The sequence below is a fragment of the Pan troglodytes genome, chromosome X (genome assembly GCF_028858775.2).
Source record: "Pan troglodytes isolate AG18354 chromosome X, NHGRI_mPanTro3-v2.0_pri, whole genome shotgun sequence".
Taxonomy (NCBI): Eukaryota; Metazoa; Chordata; class Mammalia; order Primates; family Hominidae; genus Pan; species Pan troglodytes.
Window position 1 is genome coordinate 47,653,769 of NC_072421.2, and position 14,821 is coordinate 47,668,589.

Sequence of the window (14,821 nt, forward strand, 5' to 3'; positions counted from 1 at the left end):
CCACAAAGGATAGGGTGGGACAAAGGTTTCTCTTGTCATTGCCTGGAACTATTTGCCCACCTCCTTCTGATCATTTTATTTTCTTGGCCTGCTCTGGCAGGCATTCAACAAACATTTGTTGTGTGCTGTGTGCCAGTCACTTTCTAGGCACGTGAGACAGCAGTGGATAAAACAAAGATCCCTGTCCTCTTGGGGTTTACGTTCTGCTAGGTTGACACCCAGAATAGATTATAAACACAGTAAGCAAATTGTACCTTAGAAGTTGATCAGTGCTCTTCAAAAGGCGAGGAATAGAGCCCAATCTGGGGATCTGGAATGATGGCAGTGCAGGTAGGAATTTTTAAATCGGAAAGGCTTCATGGAGATGACTTTGAAGCAAGCACCTGGAAGAAGTGAGAGAATGAGGCACGTGGATGTGGGCCAGCAGCATTCCAGGCAAAGGGAACCACAGCAAATGCAAAACCCCTGAGGCTGGATTGTGCCCGTTTCACTCAGAAACAGCTAGAAAGAGCGCTAGTATGGTGGCAGTGAGTCAGGGGAAGAAGAGGAAGAGATGAGGTCAGAGAAGTGATGGGCCTGTTCTATGCCAAGGCGAGGACTTTTATCTTTGTCAAATATTTCCACTCCCATCATGGCCCGGGAAATCTCACTAATGTAAACCTTACTGAAAATCCTAACTGGTGTGATCAAGGCTGCCATAAAGGGAAGCCCGGAAGAGGCGGGGAGGCTGCCTTGGAACAGGGTAGTGTAAGGATGTGCCAGAAGGCCTGCTGGAGGTTGCAGCCCTTTGAGCTGGACTTGGGATAGTGTGGTTTTCCAGGCAGAAGGAAGTGAAGGATTAGGTCGGCCTGGTAGTAACTTGGCACACAACATGCGCCCAATAAATAAAATGGAAATAAAACCGCGGAGTGTTCTACTTGTGTTGACTGACATCAAAACAAAACAAAAAACCCTCAGAGTGAGGGGAGGCACGGGCGGGGCTGTGCCGGGCAAGAGAGGTGGCAGGAAAATCCAACGCACGGCGCCTATGCAAATACTCGTGTGAGGCAGAAAAGAGGCTCCGCCCCGCTCGAAGTTCCAAGCATGCGCAGTAGCGGCTCCTGCGCCTCTAAGGATCCGCCTCTTTCCTCCTTTCTCAGCCCGGGTTCCACCCCGGGAGGCCCGCTGTATGAGATGGAGGGCGGGCTAAAGGCGGGACGAGACTCGATTGAGCGCAATTATGACCAATCACCTTGCGGAATATTGGCCTATAGCGAAGGAGGAGCTCAGAACAAAAAGGAGACCCCACCCCCGCCGACGGTGAAAACCTATGAAACCTGGGCGGAGGCGTGCGGAGTCGGGTAGAGAGCGAAATCACGCCTCTTCAGTCAGCCACGCCCTTTATTCTTGCTCGGCCTCGCCACAGAGAGCAAATCAGGTTGGCTGGGCGACAACCTCAAAGGGCGGGGCTGCACACGTTCACTACGGGAATGAGGTAGCGGTGGAGGGGGCAGTTGGGCGGGGATAGGCTGTCCTAGCTAAGGTGGTAAAGGCCAATAACTCTTCAGGCTGCCTCTCCTCGAAAAGTCATCTTCTCGCGAACCTTTAAAATGCCTTCCTCCCCAAGCACCTCAAGGGACTAGAACTGAGTGCTTCATTTGTCTTTTTTCCTCCTTGCAAAAGTCCCGTTTGCCACCATGGGGATGTACCAAGTGAGACGGAGTAGGGGGAGCGAGTGGTGATTGACGCGCCAGGTTACTGGCCACTGCTCACCTAGGCGCTAGCAAACTTCTGCCAAGATCGGAACTGAGTACTAAACAGCCTCCACAGTTCTCCCTGGTGCCGTCTCCGGCTTGGCGCCGCATCCTCCTCTGGGCTCGCGATGGCCGCGTCCCCTCCCGCTGCGGACGGGTCCTTTGGTACATGCAGTCCGAGGTGAGTCCCCTCCTTTCCACTTCACCCTTCCGAGCGCCTGCGTGCGCATGCGCGGAGCGCGGCGCGCGCGGCGGTTGGGCCGTTGGCTGTTCGGCCCTGGGATCCGCCGCCACTCCGCGATCAGACGGCTCTGAGCCGCGAGCCGCCGTGAGCACTCGGATTCAAGCCGGCGCCAACGAGTCCGGGGGCATCGCCCGCAGCGGCCAAGCTCATGGCCGGCTGAGCGGGACGCCGCCTCCGCCTCAGCCACCGCCGCCGCCGCCGCCTCCTCCTCCTCAGCCGGCGGCGGCCCGGGCCCAGCAACCATGGCTGAAGACTACTGGGACGGGCGCCTGCGGCGAACAGGAGGAGAAGGAGGTCGCGCGGCCTCATCCCGGGCCGCCGCCCCAGGCGCCGCCGCGCCGGCCCCGCGGCTCTGAGGTTGCTCGCGCGCCCCCGCCGGTGAGCGCGTCCCCGAGGCGTGGAGGCTGCCCCTCCTCCTTCAGAACCCACCTCGGGCGGTGCCCAGGGGTCTGGGCTGCGGGGCTGGCAGGTGCCCCCACCCCCGGCGAATTTCCCAGAATGCACCGGAGCGGGGGGTCATTTGGGGCCTCCCTGACCTTGGCCCCGCCCTGGGCCCGTCCTGGGAGCTGGGGTTGGGTAGTGCTGTGGGTGCTAGTGGGGACCAGGGGGAATCAAAGGACCAAAGGGTGTGGAAATGGGTGACAATGGGGTGAAAGACTTGGGGGGGTTGCTGATGGGGGTCGGAGCATGTGGCAGTAAGCCTCACGCCAATAAGTCGTGTAAGGTTCAAGGCCCCGTGTGTGCTTGTGGAAGGAGGGCGGGGTGCGGAGCGGGTGAGGGACCCGATGGTGTATAACGGGGGGTAGGGTGTCGAGGAAGTTCTAAGACATGCTCATAGGGATTATGTCCGCAGAGAGGCCCGGTGTGTGTTCATGGGGGACAGGGTGGCACAGGTACCAGAACGTGTGTTGGTGGGGTCAGGGCTCTGAGGCCTGGTGCGTGGCGATGAGGCCCTGGATGGTGTTAATACTGCGTGTCTGTCCGTGGGGCCTGCAGTGTGTGAGAATGCAGTGTGTGCTTGTGGAGGGCAGGTAGCTGAAGGACTCGAGTGTGGTGTGTGCGCCAGTGGGGGTCATGGCTGTAGAGGGTGTATGCCTGTGGCCTCGAAGGTCTAGGTAGTTTGGGACCCAGTATATGCTAATGAGGGCAGAGTGGAGGAAGGACCTGAGGGTATCTAACGGAGGAAGGACTGTGGAATATCTGAGCCTGGCCTAAAGGAGATGAGAATTGCGTGTCTGTCTGGGCCCAGGAAGGAGTGGTGGGGAAGGAAGTGTCTTAGCACTGTCAGAGGCTTAGTGGACGAAGGGTCAAGGTGATGTGAGGTGTGAGTGTGTCCATGGACACAGGGAATGTGAGTCTCGAGGGCACACTAGGAAGGAGCAGGGTAATAGAAGTACTGGTGGTTGCTAATGTGGGTTTAGAGACATAGAGGCACTTCAATGTGTGCTATTTCGAGAGTCAGCTGTGTGAAGTCTGGAATATGCTAATAAGCATCAGAACCTTGTGAAGATTGTGCCCTTGTGTCCGCGGAGGACCGGAGTATGTTGAGGTTCCAGGGGGTGCTACTCGGGGGTAGGGCTGCGGAGGGGATCTAGTGTGTAATAAGGGGGATCAGGGCTTTCATGAAGGGATCTAAGTGTGAACCAACAAGGATTATATCTGTGGAGATATCTCTGAGCAGAGAGCAATAGAGGACAGGAATGTGTGATGATCTCGGTGTGCTAAAGTGGATTACAGCTAGGGAGGGCTGAAGTGTGTGCTAATGGGAGTCAGGGCTGAATGAGACCTGTGTGCATTAATGAGGGTCAGGCCATGGTAGAACAGTGTGTTTGTGTGTCCCTGCGGAATAGGGCTGAGTAAGGGTTCAGGGTGCACTAATGGGGAGGCAGGACTGTGTGAGGCCCAGCGTGTGCTAATAGAAATCAGGCCTGAGTGAAGACTCAGTTTGTGCTGACAGAGGGGACAGGACAGTGGAAGGACTGGAATGTGTGTTAAGGATGGTCGTAGCTGTGAAGGGGCCTGAGTGTGGGTAACACTGGTTAGAGATCTATCTGTAAGGTTCACTTTATGTTAATAGCATTCAGAGCAGCATGAAGAAGGTCCAGTGAGTGCTAATGTGGGTCAGCTATAGAGTACCCCAAGTGCATGTTAATAGAGGTCAGAATCATGTAGGGGGAACAGTACGTTAATGAGGGGAGTCAGTACTATGGAGAAGGTAACAAGCAGCTAGGCAGGGAGGGGCCCAAGAATGTGGTGGCAAGAGTTACTTAGCGGAGGCTGAGTGTGTGCTGACAGAGTTCAGGGCGGTATGTTATGTGTTAGGGCTTTGAATGCTGATGAGTATATGAGATAATAGCAGGTAAGATGTAGTGAGGCCTCCTTGAGGGTCTAGCGTGTATTAATGGGGATCAGGACATAGGGTGCGAAGACCAAGTCCTTAGTGGTCGGTGTGTTGAGTATCCTTGAGTATGAGAGTAGTCTGAGGATGGGTGTATGTCTTTGGGGATCAGGAAGGGTCAGGCAGGACATGTGCCTTTTTTGGGGTAAGGTTTTATGTCCAGTTTCTTGCTCCCTCCTTTTTTGAAATCTAAAAAGCTCATTCAACTGAAATGATATTTAAAAGTTTCCTTGCGTATAAGTGTTCAATTATCTCTGTTCACAGGGGCTTGTCTGAGCCCCCCATCCCCCTTTCTGGGAGTGTTATGTGATATACAGATTTTACACCCCATCTTCCTAAAATCCCAAAAAACTGAACTCCAGAGCATGTCCAGCCCTTGGGGTTTCCAGTTAGAGGTCGTGGACCCATGGCTCCTCCTGGCTTCCTCCCCATCCTCCATTCAGCCCTACTTCCAGTCTCCCCCAGCCCCTCCCCTACTCCCTGTCACAACATGCAAAGCAACTGGGTATCTGTGCCATATGGGGACACAAGGTTGTCTTTGGGAGCTGGCCATGCTTTACCTTCCTTGCCTTAGGCCCAGTATTCAGCCTCCCAGGTCAGGATGTTTTGTGGTTATCCTGGGTTCTCCATGGATGGACCTCATCCTGTATCTGAGGTCTTTCTGCTAGGGTGGCCCCTACCCCTCCTGGGGATAGTGAGTTCAGCCAGATGGGGGTGAGAACTGCTGGGGGAAGCACCTGATTTCAAGGTAGCAGATGACCCATTTCTCTCCTCAAATCCAGCCCCAGTCTCATCCTCGACCTCCTATCTAGCTCTACTTCCCTTGGGCCCAGGGCCATCTTAGGCCCTGCTGTGAGTCCAGATGGTTCCTGGGTCAGGTCTTTCCCCCTCCTTGCTGGCCCAGAGCCCAAGAGGAAGCAGAAGACGGCTGGCCTAAGCCTTTTGGTGGCCCCATTCCCTTCAGCAATCCATCTAGGTCATCTTCCTGTCGATGCCAGCATCCCTGGGCTACCTTGTTTAGGGTTGTTCAATGAATAGCAGGGATTCATCACCTCAGCAGAGGTTGGTCCTAGGCCCTCAGCCCCCTGATTCACTTATTTCTGCCATAAGCACTTTTTGAGCATCTACTCTGTGTCAGTCACTATTCCAGGTCCTCAGGATATAGCCGTGACCTAAACACAGAAATCTACCCTGGCGGAGCTGATCTTCTAGTTGTGGCGGTGAGGAGATAGACAGTAAAGACTAAAGAAACCAATAAGTAGGTGGTGTCATTTCTGAGGAGGTAATGAGTGCTGGGGGGATAACTGGCAAGGTGAGGGAGTTCGGGATGGTTGAGATTTTAAATAGGGTTATTCACAGAGGCCTCATGAAAAAGGTGACCTTTGAGCAATGGCCCAAAGGGAGAGGGGAGTGAGCCATTTCGAAATTTAGGGGAAGGGTGTTCCAGGTACCAGGAACAGCCAGTGTAAAGGCCCCGAGGTGGGACTCTACTGGGTGTGGTTGCAGAACAGCAACTAGGAATGATGGCGGGGGGGTGTGGGGGGGGGGCCGTGGGCAAGAGGCAATAGGGGCAAATGAGGTAAAGAAACACCTGTGGGCCACATTGAGGACTGGGGCGTGTATTTGGGGTGATGAGAAATGTACATTCTTGAGTAGAGGAGAAATGTGACTTGGCTTGTAAAAGTCTAGATTGGACCCTAGGGGTCCTAACCTGATCAAACCTTTCTGGCAGCTCTGAGAAGAGCTGGTGTACACTGAGACCCCCCTGCCCTCCACACAATCCCACCCAGTGGTTGGGTCTGGGCAGGACACCCTGACACACGCTCCCCTCCCCCCCCCCCACCTGGGTAGATGAATGGGATGATGCAGTGGTTGTCATGACGATGAGTGCTAGAGAAGTCAGGAAGAGGGTCCCTGTGGCCACAGGGAATAGTCTGCCTTGGCCTTTGAGGGTGGTGCTAGGGGAACTATGCCACTCTATGGCCGTGCTCGAGGCCATGTCACCCATCCTTCAATTCTGGGCACACGCCCTGGCCGACCCATGGCTGGGCCCATCACTGCAGCTGTACCTGAGAAGATCTGCAATGGAGCCTTCTGCTCCTGCAGTGGGGCTTTTCCCCTAGATCCCAACAATCCATCGTTAGGGCCCTTGCCCTCAATCAGCCACCTAAATCTGAGAACTCAGGTGGGCTACGTAGGAGCAGGGTCCCAGTGGGGCTGGCTGTGTGGGTGGGCAGGTACTGACAAAGATCCCCATCCATGCTGGGTTTCCAGAACTCCTGAGTGGCTCTGGGGTCCGTAGTGGTTGAGTGAGCACTGACAAGTTCATGTCAGTGCCCCCTGCTAGGCTGTGGGCTTTAGGGAACCCATGGTGATAAAGCAAATGCTAATAAGAGACCCATTTCCATCCTTGTCCCTTGCTCAGATCGCCATGGATCGGATGAAGAAGATCAAACGGCAGCTGTCAATGACACTCCGAGGTGGCCGAGGCATAGACAAGACCAATGGTGCCCCTGAGCAGATAGGCCTGGATGAGAGTGGTGGTGGTGGCGGCAGTGACCCTGGAGAGGCCCCCACACGTGCTGCTCCTGGGGAACTTCGTTCTGCACGGGGCCCACTCAGCTCTGCACCAGGTGGGTCCACTGGCTATCCCCTCTCCCATATGGCCCCAGGCTGCTTCCCAGGTGTTGCCTCCTGGTCACATTCCTCATTTTCCTCTAAATTTTCTGCCCTTTCTCTGCCCCCCATGTGCTCTCTTCTCCCCCTTCCCTCCCATCTTCTCTCAACACCGTCTGTCTATCTGTCCATCTGCGCTCCTCTTCTTGCCTTTCTGCCCAGGCCCCGTGGTGGGGGACAGAAGGTGCCTTGCCTGTCACAGCTGCCCCAAGGCTCCCTCTGCCCTTCTGCCCTCTATGATGGCCTCCTCAGTCCTCTGGTACCTGCCTGCCCTGGGCCTGCCTTCCCAGGACCCTTGGCTTCCCCTGCCACCACCTAGCTGCCAGCTCTGAGCTCAGCTTGCCCTTGGAAGGAAGGGTTCCACTAGGTGACTTTTGCCTCCCCACCCCCCAGTTCAACCTGCCCTAGATGTACCTGAGCTTCCCTGGGCTCAGGTACATCACCCTCTCCCCGAGGGACTCCAGGTTTCCTCTGGGGGCCACGTGCACACATGTGTGATGATGGAATATGTTTCGTGGGGGATGGGGTGTCCTGTGGTTCCTGACCCCACCTGGCCTGCCCTACCCCTCTCCCTGCCACCAGAGATTGTGCACGAGGACTTGAAGATGGGGTCTGATGGGGAGAGTGACCAGGCTTCAGCCACGTCCTCGGATGAGGTGCAGTCTCCAGTGAGAGTGCGTATGCGCAACCATCCCCCACGCAAGATCTCCACTGAGGTGCTTGACCCCGTCTGGATGGTGGAGGAACTGGAAAAGGGGGTTGGACCTGGGGAGGTGGAGCTCATGATCCTGTTTCTCTCTTGCCTTACCTGCTAGGACATCAACAAGCGCCTATCGCTACCAGCTGATATCCGGCTGCCTGAGGGCTACCTGGAGAAGCTGACCCTCAATAGCCCCATCTTTGACAAGCCCCTCAGCCGCCGCCTCCGTCGTGTCAGCCTAGTAAGCACCTTCTGTTCCCGTCCTCTCCTTTTTCTCCTCTCCCAGACCCTTCTCCTGAGCCAGCTTCAACCTGCCTCATTTGTCCCACAGTCTGAGATTGGCTTTGGGAAACTGGAGACCTACATTAAGCTGGACAAGCTGGGCGAGGTGAGAGGCAAATAGGAGGTCCATGGTGGGGATGAAGTCAGTGGGAACTCCTGGAATCTCATAGCACCTCTCCTGTCACACTTCCTCACATTCCAGGGTACCTATGCCACCGTCTACAAAGGCAAAAGCAAGCTCACAGACAACCTTGTGGCACTCAAGGAGATCAGACTGGAACATGAAGAGGGGGCACCCTGCACCGCCATCCGGGAAGGTACACACCCCCATCCCATCTGCCCCAGGCTTCCCCAACCCACCCCTGGCGCACACACTCCATAATGAGAACAAAGACTGGTTCTAAGACCCCCCAAAACACTCTGGCTTTCATGGGAATGCCTGTCACCCACATATCCAGGTAATAATCAGGGTAACCAGGAATCTGTTCCCATTTGGATAAAAGGTAGATGAATTGCAAACCAGGGTTTGGTTCTGAGAACACCCCTGAAAGTGCTCACCAATTTATTTACTGTAACAATTTCTAGTCAGAATATCACATGGAATGAATTTGAATTGCACTGAAATTTAGTGTGCAAATTCGATTTCACACAATGCTGCAGGCCTATGTACTGAGGGTTGGAGCCAGGCCCCTTCCCAGAAACCAAAAACAGGTTATGAAAATCTAGTGTCACATGAGCCTGGGGCTGCAATCCCAGGTTCTTGCTCCATACTCTCCTCTGAGTCTTATTTTCCACATCTGCAACATGGAGACACAACTTCCTTCTGGCATGAGGCGGGTTAGAGCTGGTGGCTCCGAGGCATTACCCTGAACTGTCTAGAGAAAGAAAGAAAACCTGGGCTTGTCCCTTTCTAGTCCTTGTCCTCACCTCTGTCCTGAGGGTAGGACCCTGACTCTTCCCCTGTCCCACTCCCATGCTTCCTGCAGTGTCCCTGCTCAAGGACCTCAAACACGCCAACATCGTTACGCTACATGACATTATCCACACGGAGAAGTCCCTCACCCTTGTCTTTGAGTACCTGGTAAGGTTGAGTGGCAGTAGGTCCCAGGGGGAGGTGAGGAGAAGGCCAGGAGCCATAGGAAGTAACCCTCATTCCTGTACCACCTCTTCTTTCCTCAGGACAAGGACCTGAAGCAGTACCTGGATGACTGTGGGAACATCATCAACATGCACAACGTGAAAGTGGGTGTGGGGCAGGAAGCAGGGGCACAAGGGGGCCCCCACTCATCCACTCCAACCCACAAATCTCCCAGAAACGGACTTTTCCCTTTGGCTTTTTTTGCTAGGAGCCCTTGGAGGGCACTGGGACCCTGTCCTCTTTTGTGTGACAAGGCTCTGGGCCTAGTGTCTGTGTTTGGGAGGGGAGCAGTGCCTGCTGGGGGTCGGGCTAGTGGATAGTCTTTGACCTCTGCCTGCCATTCCTGGGTCCCCAGCTGTTCCTGTTCCAGCTGCTCCGTGGCCTGGCCTACTGCCACCGGCAGAAGGTGCTACACCGAGACCTCAAGCCCCAGAACCTGCTCATCAACGAGAGGGGAGAGCTCAAGCTGGCTGACTTTGGTACCACTGGCCTCCCCTTTCTTATTGGCTCCCCAGCCTCCTACTTTCCCATGACCACTTAGTCTCACTTCCCTTCAGCCTTGCCAGATTTTGCCTAGGACACCCTCAGTCTCAACTGCACTCTCCCCGAGACTTTGCCCATGACTCCCTCATTCTAGCTGTCCTTTCTCTGATTTCCAGGCCTGGCCCGAGCCAAGTCAATCCCAACAAAGACATACTCCAATGAGGTGGTGACACTGTGGTACCGGCCCCCTGACATCCTGCTTGGGTCCACGGACTACTCCACTCAGATTGACATGTGGTAAGGACAGGTGGAAGTGTGGCAGGGGCCACGTGGTAAAGGGGGTGGCTTGGTCACAACAGCCACCCAGCCAGCTGCCTTTCTATTCACTGTGCCCTCCCTGCCCAGGGGTGTGGGCTGCATCTTCTATGAGATGGCCACAGGCCGTCCCCTCTTTCCGGGCTCCACGGTGGAGGAACAGCTACACTTCATCTTCCGTATCTTAGGTGAGGAGGCATGGGCCCTAGGCGCTGTGGAGACACACAGGGAGGACCTGTGAAATGTTTGGGATAACTCCTCTTCCCTACTAGGAACCCCAACTGAGGAGACGTGGCCAGGCATCCTGTCCAACGAGGAGTTCAAGACATACAACTACCCCAAGTACCGAGCCGAGGCCCTTTTGAGCCACGCACCCCGGTGAGGCTGGTGGGTGGGTGGGCGTTAGGGGCCAGAGTGTCCAAACTCATTTTAAATCAGGTCTCTTTGTCCTTGTGGCAGACTTGATAGCGACGGGGCCGACCTCCTCACCAAGCTGTTGCAGGTGAGACCACCTTGGGTCAGCCTTGGGGGTATGGGATTCCAAGTGTGGGGAAACAGGGACCCCCCCCCCAAACCAGGGGCAGGGTCTGAGGTGGGCAGAGAGACCTACTTGTTGAAGATATCAATACTATCCCCCTCCCCCCACCCCCACTCAGTTTGAGGGTCGAAATCGGATCTCCGCAGAGGATGCCATGAAACATCCATTCTTCCTCAGTCTGGGGGAGCGGATCCACAAACTTCCTGACAGTGAGTGGAGCTGGGGAATGGACTGGCCAGTGTGGGGACTGGGAAACAGGACTGCTGGGGCCAGCTGGCGGGTTGTGTAGGATTCTGGCTGTGCCACCTCTACGTGGGGGGACATCTTGTTCACGTGTGTGATGGGTTGTATTTGTTATGAAAACATTTTTTAGTTTTCAGTTCCTTTTACCTTTCATGAAAAATTTAAAACATACATAAAAATATATGCAATAGCACTTTACTTTTTTTAAAGTAGACATTTCCTTACATGCGCTAAAAAATGCACAAATCATAAGTATACTATACAATGAATTTTCATAAATGAAACACATCCTTGTAACTAGCACAAAAGTCAAGAAACAGAATGTTAAAAGCTCCCCACCCCCAGCTCCCTTGCATCTCCTTCAGTTATTCCCAGCCCCTTCCCAAAGGGTGGCCACTGTTTTGACCTCTAACAAGGATAAGTTTTTTCTGTCCTTGTACTTTATAGAAATAGAATCACATGTGATGTTCTCTTTTTATATCTGGCTTTTAAAAACTTTTTAATATGGATATTTTCAAATATATGTATTTATATATTAGTCAAAGTAATATGATGAGTCCCTAAGTACTCCAGTGAGTCATCAATTCATGGTCAATCTGGTTTTATCTATATTCTCTCTGATTATTTTGAATCACATCCAATCCCAGACATCATAGCATTTATCCTTAAATAATTTCAGCATATACCTATAAAAGATTTTTTTAAAACAACAATATTATTATCAAACCTACAAAAAACATTTGCTCACTTTCCCTATCTTCCCACTGGATTAATATATAAAGCAAACCCCAAACACCACCCATCACCTAGACTTAACAGGTGGTAATTGCAATACCATAATTCACTTGACAAAATTAATAATGATTTCTTTGTGTCATGTAATAGTCCATATTTCATCTTCCCTGGTTGTAGCTGGTTTGTGTATGGAATTGTTTGACAGATGAAGGTCAAGCCTCTCAGAGAAGGGGCAGCTTTTTCTAATTCTTCCCATGGGGTCATATGGGGCTGGTCCTAGATGACCTCATGGGTCATCCCCCACTTCTATGTCTCCCCCATCTGTAGCTACTTCCATATTTGCACTAAAGGAGATTCAGCTACAAAAGGAGGCCAGCCTTCGGTCTTCGTCGATGCCTGACTCAGGTAGGTATAGCCCCTTGTCTTCCTCCCTGCCCCACCCACCTACCTGCTTACCCACCAACAGCCATCTGCTCTGCTTTCCCCCACAGGCAGGCCAGCTTTCCGTGTGGTGGACACCGAGTTCTAAGCCACAGACCGAGGCCCCAGCAGGCAGCGGCTGGAGGGATGCCACACCCCTCACAGGGCAGCCCCCAACTACATCTTCCCTGCTTACTCTCTGCCTACCTGCCTGAGCCATGTTCACCTGCCCACTTGTCCCCTGCTGCCTGCCCAAACACCCCACCATTGGCCTGTCAACCCACCCATTGGCCTGTCTGCTGGGTGCTAACAAAGCTCTCATCACTCCTTCACTTGGTCTGTCTGTCTCTGTCTTGGTAGTTGCCGGTGGACAGCATGGCCGTGCCAGCCTCCCACACTGAGGCCAGGTCTACCCCCCATCATACCAGCCCCCTGGACCACTACCCCACGGCCAGCCAGGGGTCCAGAGCTAGCCCAGGCTGGGGATCTCGACTCAGACAAGATGGTGACAATGCCTTGAGTCTGAGGCATCCTCTGCCTGCTTTCCTGCCTGCCCCACCTGCCTCATATTGTGTGGGCCTTTTTTTTGTTTGTTTCATTCATTGTTTTTTTTTTTTTTAATTATTTTAAATGAGATTTTCGTTTTTTTTAAATGCAATATCTCTGTATACAGACTGGCTGGGCCCCACCCCCTGCGTGTGGCCCTCCCACGGTATTTTGTGCAATGAAGCCCTGCTCCCAGCCTTTCAGAGACAGGGACACAGCCCCTATTTGGAACCCTGATCATCACCAGACCCTGGGATTGGCTATGGGAAAGCATGCCACAGCCACTCGCCTTCCTACCCCCGCCCGCCATCCCCAGCTGCAGGGGGATCTGGGGACTACCAGAGACTCTGGGAAATGGACAAGGTGGGGGGCCCCACTCTTTCTCTCCTGCAGTCCCGTAGCTGGGGCCTCCTTCCTTCTCAGGGTCTCCCCAGCCCAGTCCCCTTGCTCCCATCCCACTCGGTGCTGTTGGGTAGGGGCCCTGCCAGGAACTGACCAGCTCAGCGAGGAGCCATAATGTGCATATGTGCACAAGCAGGGTTGGGGGAGGGGGGTGTGAGGGGTTGTGCCCAGGTGTTGCCCCCTATCTCCTGGGGAGGGTGAGGCAGGGCAGGGACAGTCTCCAGGGTCAGTCCCTGGATGGGTGGTTACCTCCCCTTCCTCCACCCTAAGCCCTGGGGCCCTGAAATGGGGTGGGAGGGCAGGGGTGGGAGCCCTCCTAGTGGGTTTGGGGGGTTGGGTTCCTGAATGCACCATAATCGCTGTATGAAATATTAAAAAGTCTAAAGTGAAAAGCCTGCTTGCAAATCCCTGTAGGGGTGGAGGGTGGCCGAGCTGGGGTGATTATTGGGACCTTGGAGAATTCATACCTCATCACCATTGTCTAGGAAAACACTGGGAGTGGGCCAGGGACACGTCACGACTATGAAAAAGGCATCTAAGGTATTGCATATGTAACAGTAGAACATGGAGTTGAAGCAGGTAGGGCAGGCTGAATGGTGTTGATGGGTTGAGAAGCAGAAAGGGGAGTTAGATTTGCCCAGGAATATGAGGAAGCCTGATAAGAGGGTGGAAGCAGGGGAGTGGAGAGACGATGTTTGAAAGACACTGGACGGCCCAATAGAACCATGGATGGGAAGATGAGGCAAAGGCCCAGTATGGCCATCTGACTAGGAAACCATGAAGAGGAGGGAATGTTCAGGACGGTAGGGGGTAGATTTTGGACCACTGAATAGGTAGAGAAATCCTTTAATACATGGATCAAATTAAGCAGTGGGGCCATAGATGGACCTGGAAATTTCAATTATTAGTGTCCAGGAAGTAACAGAAACCATGGGCATGGGTGAGAGAGTTTGCAAGAGGCCAGGGATCAATGACACAACCTGGGGTTTGCCCTCAGGTATGAGAATAATTGAAACTTTTATTTTCTTTGTCCTGTGAGTTCCAGCCCCAGTCCCACCATCTTGGGCAAAGCCAAGGATTGTTTTCTAAGCAGAAGAGGTGGGGTGAGCAGGGCCAGGCAAATACTGCAAGTAATGGCAACCCTAATTAAGTGGCTGTTTACTAAAGCCCAGTGGTGGGGGCCCATGAACTTCTAATCACTCTACTGTGTGTGTGTGTTTTTTGAGACAGAGTCTCTTGTCGCCCAGGCTGGAATGTGGTGGCACAATCTTGGCTCACTGCAACCTTTGCCTCCTGGGTTCAAGCGATTTTCCTGCCTCAGCCTCCTGAGTAGCTGGGATTACAGGCGTGCACCACCACGCCCAGCTAATTTTTTATTTTTAGTAAAGATGGGGTTTCACCATATTGACCAGGTTAGTCTCGAACTCCTGACCTCAAGTGATCCACCCACCTCGGCCTCCCAAAGTGCTGTGATTACAGGTGTGAGCCACCAAGCCCAGCCTCTACTGTGTCTTTCTAAGCACTTTAGTGATGTTTCAGCTTGCAGCCTCATGGTGCCACGATGACTGCCATGTCCCCAGAGATGGAAAAGCAAGCAGGGAAGACAGAACACCTTCCTTACCTGTCTGTGTTCTTTTAACGGCTGGAACTTCCACAAGCTCCTCAGCAGACTTCCTGTGCCATTTCTTGGCTAGAATCAGATGACATGGCCACTTCTGGCAGCAAGGGAGGATGGGAAAAGGAGGGCCTTGCAAAGGGGGACAGGATTGCCAGGCTGGATTTAAAAGGTCTAGAACTCACCCAACTGCTCTGGGAAGTGGTAGGGTCACTGGTGTGGGCAGAGGTTGGCCTCTGGAAGGTGGGAAAAAAAAAAAACGGTCTAGGGCTGGGAAAGGAGGTCTCTTGGATTTACCTGGCTGCCCAGATAAATGGGGAGGGGGAGTCTGCAGAGGGGCAATGGGGAGAATC

At 53.6% G+C, this 14,821-nt stretch overlaps 1 protein-coding gene across 17 annotated transcripts; it reads left to right on the forward strand.

Annotated features, from left to right (window-relative positions):
- Positions 1–1,137: 1,137 nt before the first annotated feature.
- On the forward strand, positions 1,138–13,245 carry CDK16 (cyclin dependent kinase 16). 17 transcript variants are annotated; one of them, XM_054676767.2, is made up of 18 exons: positions 1,138–1,417; positions 1,663–1,914; positions 5,514–5,595; positions 6,801–7,008; positions 7,634–7,767; positions 7,867–7,992; positions 8,083–8,139; positions 8,236–8,350; positions 9,020–9,114; positions 9,213–9,275; positions 9,527–9,650; positions 9,831–9,951; positions 10,060–10,157; positions 10,242–10,347; positions 10,429–10,471; positions 10,626–10,716; positions 11,813–11,890; positions 11,977–12,237. In XM_054676767.2, the coding sequence occupies exons 2-18, from the start codon at positions 1,862–1,864 to the stop codon at positions 12,012–12,014; spliced, it is 1,632 nt and encodes a 543-aa protein (XP_054532742.1). In that variant the 5' UTR covers positions 1,138–1,417; positions 1,663–1,861; the 3' UTR covers positions 12,015–12,237. The 17 variants fall into 17 exon arrangements, with proteins under 17 accessions (XP_054532742.1, XP_063660569.1, XP_063660565.1 ...); XM_063804499.1 differs by lacking the exon at positions 11,977–12,237 and adding an exon at positions 12,266–13,245 and having other exon boundaries at positions 1,164–1,417; positions 5,514–5,633; XM_063804495.1 differs by lacking the exons at positions 5,514–5,595; positions 11,977–12,237 and adding an exon at positions 12,266–13,245 and having other exon boundaries at positions 1,299–1,417.
- Positions 13,246–14,821: the final 1,576 nt, after the last annotated feature.